The 7,380-nt window shown below is 33.5% G+C and overlaps 1 protein-coding gene across 1 annotated transcript; it reads right to left on the bottom strand.

Moving 5' to 3' along the window:
- Positions 1–352: 352 nt before the first annotated feature.
- Positions 353–4,490, bottom strand: LOC141621035 (protein neprosin-like). Its single transcript, XM_074437756.1, has 7 exons — positions 4,284–4,490; positions 2,650–2,727; positions 1,651–1,824; positions 1,242–1,397; positions 1,051–1,104; positions 822–956; positions 353–736 (listed from the first exon to the last, which is right to left on the bottom strand). Exons 1-7 carry the CDS (start codon positions 4,488–4,490, stop codon positions 353–355), a joined length of 1,188 nt encoding a protein of 395 aa, XP_074293857.1.
- Positions 4,491–7,380: the final 2,890 nt, after the last annotated feature.

Raw genomic sequence — 7,380 nt, 5'->3', positions numbered from 1 at the left:
GAAATGGTATCCGTCTTATTATTTCGGACGGATCGTGCGGTCTGAAATAAGAATTTGTGGACCATATTAGATTTGGATTTGAGTTTTGCCTTATAATTCACACTTATATACTCTATATATCCGTCTCTCTTTTTTTTCTTTCGTTGGTCAGGTTGTGTAGGGCATGTTACCGATTATTGAGATAAAAACTAAAATAGTAAGATAATTGACAAAAATGTCCCTGTGGTGCCTCCCATTTTTCATTGTGGATCTTATTGAGTTGTAGGGACTAGGAATTGTAATCTTTTCATTGGTAATTTAGATATCAATATCAAATGTCACGGTATCTAATAATAATAATAATAATAAGTTATTAAATGTGAGACTCAATAATAGGACCAGGGCCACCATAGAAAATAAGGCGGCCTAACTTAGGATCATCTTGATGACCACCATCGAGAACTGTATATAAGTCGGAGCAATCAGTGTATTTTTCTGTATCCGGTGGATTGACTCTAGTTCTACTCCCATCAACAACAGTAGCTTGGTAAAAACAAGCTGAGAGGGTAGTATCATAGTCGGCCTTCCGTCCATTTCCCATTGGAGTTGGAGGGTCTATTGCGTTTGGATTATTGATCTCTCCTCCGAATTCAACTTGATTAGCTGCGTCTTTTAGCGATGAGAATAAACTTTTAGGCCAATATCCAATTGGAATTCTTTTGCTTGTAATTGATAGCCACCAGTTTCCGTCTTTATCCTACCAAGGAGGTTTCATCTTATGAAGTTAGTTCTCATATATTAATAATATTGTCGTAAAAATTCGTATAGTGAAGTAGTTGTACCTTGTCAATTGCCAAGTCCCAAACAATTTGCTTCTCCCTACTAGAATATTCATTTGGAGTTATGCCCAATGGGACATCGCGTGATACTTGTACGAAGCCAGGGCAATCTAAATTAATACATCCTTTCCCATTTACCTATATATGTAAATCATAAGTTAAAAAGAAATTAAATAAATAATCGAGGTTTTGAGAACTCAATGGTATATATGAGAGAAATATGGATACTTACATTAAAACTCGCATAAAGATGAGCTTCATTATTTTTGAACTCACTTGGATTAATCTATAAATGAAAGAACATAATGTGAGATATGGATGCCATATAATAAAGTTCTAATAAGTGACCACAAAATATTCATGTTTGTGATAAAATCCAATTAATAAAATATATTTAGATAAGACGAGAATTGATAATCATACCATCCATCCAGCTTCAATTATATTGCCCCCATTAAGAAGTCTGATTCGAGCAGAGGACCATTGGTTACCCGGTACGTTAGGTTTATAAATGGATAAAGCACCCGCTGCTCCAAAGAATTTCTTGCTTGGATTAGCTCTTGTCCGAACTTTGGCACTCTGTGTGAAACAAATTCAAAATAATTAAAGATTATTTCTTTGGGAATTTATTTATTGAAATTCGGTTATCAACAATTCAAAATCAATTAATGTATACATTTTGCCCACATGTAATGAAAATATTTTACGCATACAATTATTCAAGTTTATATTCATGTGCATAAAAACACATTATTTAGTGATAATTTAATCAGACATGCATTTATACTTAGCTTGTATCGATTATTACAAAATCGCAACATAGAAAACTTACGCAGTGTCTTTTAGCATGAGGAGGTCCCGATTGAGGCTGGGGAACCTCAGGATATGTAACAAAATGGTTAGGTCGATCTAATATTGGAACCGTTCCAATAGGACATTGACGACTTCCAAGTCCAAGACCGCTTACACTTTCTTGATGTTGAAGTTTTGTCAAGTTCGACACAACCTATACATATAAATTGACAAATTGTAATACGAAAATATATCAGAATGTCAAAAAACTTTATATCGACAAGAAAAATACAAGCATATCAAATCTGTTGGTTTCAAATAAACTAGCTATAGCATATTAGCATGGGAATATAAAGCTTACAAACTTTACAAATTATAATGCATGTCAAATAACACATAAAAAATATTTCTTATATAGAAAGGTAAACAAATAAATAAGATATTCTAAAATGAAATATGGTGTATGAAATATTATACGAAGTATATATATACCTATATGATATTTGTTCATGTTACCAAACTTGCAGAGGGGGCGAAGATTAATGAAGACGAAAAAGATGAACACAAATATATTGATTTCTATTTTGCATACGGATGAAATTTTAGCAAATTAACATGACTTTGAGAGAATACTATTCATCACAATCTCTTACGTCTTAAATAACAAGGCAGGGTTCTGAAACATGTTCCAGCTAAATATAATTACTTGTGAAAAACAAGTTACCTTGTAATACTAACTGAATCATTATGGTTACATTTGACCATAAGAAAGTCACAAAATCCTATTTTATTTATTTTAGACGGAATTAGCTGTCTGAAACAAGAATTTGCGATATTTCATACACCATATTTCTTAACATAATCTATTAGTAGAAAATATTTTTCATAGATCAATAATACTCCGTATGCAAAATAGAAAACAATACGGTAAAACAACACAATTACCACAAATTTACGTCTATTACTATAAGATTTGTAGCAAATTAAATGGGTAGACATTAATCTACCAAGTCAAATCAATATTAATAGCGATACTTGCCTGGAGGCCTAACGAGGAATCGCGAAAAGCAGGTTGTTTATGGAAATCCACACACTTGAATGTTTGTCCATTCTCCAACTGTACATACAAAATAATTCAACATATTATAGGAATATGTTACGGAGTAGAACTGTATCAACTTAAAACATTAGATTATTTGATAATACGAAGACGAATTTCACGTAAATAAGCAAGAAAAATCACCTTAATCGGAGTAATAAGCGACGATGCTACCAAGTTTACATAGAAAATTAAAGAAGCCAAAATAACATATGATATGATTATTTTCGTCATAGTTGTTCTCTATCTAGTTACTTTTTGATAATCAACACTTTTGTCTACCCTAACCTTTATAGTGGTTCATTTACAATGTCCATAAATTATAGAAAAAAATATGTATAATTTAATGTAGCAATAAAAGCAAATAGTAGAATGAATATGAATATGAGAATAATATTAAAGTAATAATAAATCAACAATCATATTAATACATTATTTCCTTTTCATTTCAGGGAGTTACCATAATAGAGCCTTTTAGTATTGTTATCATTAATTTTTTATTTACTTCCTTTTATCATTATTTATTTTAATTTACTTCCTTTTATCATTGTTTTTTTTATATACTTCCTTATCATGTACTTATTTATTCCGATCATTTGTTAACCTTTTGTTTGAGACCAAAAAAAGAGGAAATGGTCAATTGTTAGCTGACATGCGGAACAAATTGATCACCAAATGCCTTCTCATAATAGAAAAGTAAACAATTGACTGAGACATCTAAAAATAAAATTGGTAAACAAATGATTGGAACGTACGGAAGATGTTTTTTCTTAGTAAATATCAAGAAAAATATTTGATCGAAAATACCTCAAAAAAATGGTATAATTCCATAATTAAGTTATTAAACATTCTCATATCTTCGCAAATAGGACATGAATATAAAGATCATAACGACTTTTTGGATAATTATATTCCTGTCCTATCAAAAGTCTTAAAATGAGATGGAGTATATTATTATGGCAGTAATTTTTATGTGAGAGAGTCCTACACCATGTAACGGTCCCAACACATTAAAAAAAAAAACTCATTTATTAACACTAAATGAATAAGCATTTTTATAAAAACTAGTGTGATTTTTGTGCATTTATTCATTGTTAGATGACAATATTAGAGATTATATAACGATTAGTTTACTTACTTCATTTGAAATTTAATGGTATAATTTATGATTATTAGATTCATGTTATTGTTATTTAACAATTTAGTTTGAAATTTAAAATCTATGATTATTTATTATTTTAAGGAAAATTATTTTTATATATGGTATGTAAATAAAGAGAGGAATAAAGAGAGGATTAGAGTGAGATAATTATTGAGAGTGGAGGCCATTTATTAGAAGGTAAATACATATGCGGAAAACTTAAGCAGAAAAGTTTAGAGTTGTATTCTTCTTTTAGTATATAAGGCTTACAAAATATAAGAGTTCGAGTAATTTTAGACTCTAGAGATTGTGATACCATAGACACTAGTTGTGTTTCTTGTCGTACCCCTCCCAAAGTTGAGAAACACTGGAGACCACCGCTCGTATACAAAATTACGGGAATTTTGAACACAATCATATGCTCTTTTCATACGAGTTTAAGGGCTTGAGTGTAGTGACGAGCAGCCAAAATGAAATTCCCTTCCCTGAAAAGGGAGTTACCCCTATCTTTCACCAAATGGACATTAGAGATGGATGGTACCCCCAATTCCAAAACCAATTTAGCAAGGTCATCATCGACACCATAATCATCCACCACAAACAAATCACAAAGATTAAAAAGCAAGAGTTGATAATCCATTTAAGAAAGCCACAAATTATAACCTGGATCTTATGAACAACAAATATAAAGAAGATTGAAAATCTTATAAAACCCAGGGGAAGCCCGACATCAACTCACAAACAAAGAGGAAGAACACAGACGATTAAACTAAGATAGACGATTAAACTAAGATCAAAGTAGGATGAAATATAAGAGAAAACCAGAGATATAATTAAAAGCATGGTAAGATTAAAGGCCACCGGATTTCGGCCTCCGGACGGCCATATTACCAACTGGACAAACAAACCAGGCGGTGATAAGCGGTGATTAAGTTTGATTAATTAAGAATTAGGAAAGGTAGAGAGAAGGGGGGATTTTCTCTCTCTACCATTTTTATATGTCATAGACTTGAGACCCCTTTTTGCTTGGCTTTCCACCTGCACATGACCAGCCCATTGTCACTTCCCTCTGCCTCTCCCTTGTCTTAAATTTAGCAGTTTGTGAGTTGAAGTTGTCTCAGTATAATCGGGTTTGCTGTTACTGCACTTTTGTCTTATCTTTTGATCCGACCAATGTTAAGGCTCTGTATCGTAGAGGCCTGACTTTTAAGAATTTGAATCGTCTCAACGAGGCTCTTGACGATTTTAAACGTGCTGTGAAATTTGAACCACATAACAACGATGTTAATCGAGAACTCCATTATGTGGCTGACCTTTTAATGTATACTGGTAAAAAGAAACAAGTCGCATTTCCTTTTAACTCTTTGGGCTCAGACAAAAAAGGTACGTAAGCAACCTTTGCTACCTGATGATTTGGTTGGTAAGTTTGATATCCCTGTTGACTTGGATGAAGCTGATGAAGCGTCTTGTAGTAGAGTTCCTTTAGTTACCGATGATGTTTCTCCTACTTATGCTGCAATTTCAACTAGTTCTGCCATTACTACTGATTCAATAAGCCCTAAGGCAACTGGTTGTGACCTTATTATGGACTCCGAAAACTTGATTTCTGTCACTGGTTCCGACATTGTATTGGATTCAGAAAGTCGTAATGCAACTTATCCAGCTTTGCCAGCTAAGGATGAGTAGAATCCCTCCAATAATTTTACCTCAAGATCTAGAAAATACTCCTTCTCCAACAAAAAACATCCTAAAAATGATTTGCATTTGTCGTCCCAAGATTATGAGAATTTGTTACTTGGGAGGAATATCCTTTTTTTCCACCCAAGATCTTTGTCATCCTTGAGGGTTCGTCCCCTCACCTCTACAAACTCTATTTCGACGAGAACTCCCCATGAAGATATTTCAAGGGAAGCAGCAGTTCCCATTCCCGATCTTTCACATGAAGAGCGCCATCAGCATACGCATTTGGGGTCTGAGCATGATAAGTTGGGTCATGATGAGGGTGTTTTGCATATTGTCAAAAAGAAACGGCTTTCGTCCGATTCTTCTCTAGTTAGCAAGATTTCCATGGTTCAGTTTGAATTTGTTGCAGTCTGAGAGAGCTCAAGCACGAAGGGTTGTTGCAAGGTGGAGTATTCCATTCGTCGGGATCGAATGGTTAGGTCTGGTGCTATTTCGAGGAAGAGATCAACGGTTTCTGTTGACATTTTACCTTTTTTTTGCAGGTACAAAGATGATACTAATGCAGTTAAAAGGTCTAAAAGAAAGGAAGCCGACTTTCTCCAGTTTGAAGACTATTATCATCCACCCTTTAAGAAATGTCGTCTTTCAGTTTCAGTTAGTTTCGCTTGTAATTTTAGCTCGGTTAGTTCGATTTGCAGTAGTTTAGGGGTATCTAATTCCCCTATGTTTGTATTGTAATATGTTTTGTTGTAATCGAATACTATGTAAACTCCTTTTTATGATCTATATAAAATAGTACACGTTTGTCTAAAAAAAATCATATGCTCTTTTCGAGTTAATTATTGTTCTTTGATTTTGATATAAAGACCAAGTCAAGAAGAGTGAGCCAATTATCAAATGACAAATGGACTAAATTGAGTGTAAATAATGTATTTTCCTAAAATAAAAAGGATAACAATTAACCGAGACAGCCTAAAATAAAATAGGACAACAAATAACCGGAACGGAGGGAGTAGATAAAAATCGATTGGACAACCTTTCTTAATCAAATAGATTGGACAGCCTTCTCTATCAAAATTTGAATACTCCTAAATGGATTTTAAATTGGCCAAATAGGCCATAGCATGTAGAGCCTAGTTGTTTAAACTATCAATAGGTCTTGGTATAGACGGGTGGAGCGAACAGACGGGTAAAGACCTCTAATAAAATGGGTAGGGGGATAAGGTGGGGCACCCCCCATGTGCTTCCCACTTTATGGCAAATGGGTATTTTGTGGGGGGAAATGGTATCCTTCTATACGTATAGACGGATAGTGTCCGTCTATAATGAGAATTTGTGTTAAACTATGCTGTCTGTTTACTTGTTTTTTTTAGATTGTGTTAACAACAATTTGTGAAAATTTGAAATCATGTCAATTTAATTAGAAATTGAATTGATATAATAAGATTATATCAAAATCAAATGTCATAAAATTGACATTTTTTTATTCATAATATAATATTATAATGAAATTTGTAGAACATTGGTAAGGTTATAGGAAGTGAATCTAATAATAAGTTAGATACTAGACACGAACATCCTCAAGAGGACCTGGGCCTCCATAGAAAATAAGGCGGCCTAAGTTAGGATCATCTTGGTGACCACCATCGAGAACGGAATATAGCTCTGAACAATCAGCAAATTTTTCGGTATCTGGAGGATTGACGCTAGCATTAGTCTCATCGACAACAGTAGCTTGAAAAAAACAGGATGACATGGTAGTGTCATAATCGGCCTTCAATCCGTTTCCCATTGGTGTTGGAGGGTCTATTGCATTTGGATTATTGATCTCCCCTCCGAATTCAACT

This window comes from Silene latifolia, chromosome X (genome assembly GCF_048544455.1).
Source record: "Silene latifolia isolate original U9 population chromosome X, ASM4854445v1, whole genome shotgun sequence".
In the NCBI taxonomy this organism is placed as follows: Eukaryota; Viridiplantae; Streptophyta; class Magnoliopsida; order Caryophyllales; family Caryophyllaceae; genus Silene; species Silene latifolia.
Note: the sequence above shows the minus strand (reverse complement) of the source record. Positions and strands in the feature narration are given on the sequence as shown.

Bases quoted from the DNA above. Each gene is read 5' to 3' on its own strand.
- LOC141621035 (XM_074437756.1), bottom strand. From the start codon at position 4,490: ATGGATTATCAACTCTTGCTTTTTAATCTTTGTGATTTGTTTGTGGTG. The intron at 957-1,050 runs GTAAGTATCCAT...TTACATATATAG, and splicing joins ATCTTTATGCGAGTTTTAAT to GTAAATGGGAAAGGATGTAT. The intron at 737-821 runs GTACAACTACTT...CCTCCTTGGTAG, and splicing joins GGGACTTGGCAATTGACAAG to GATAAAGACGGAAACTGGTG.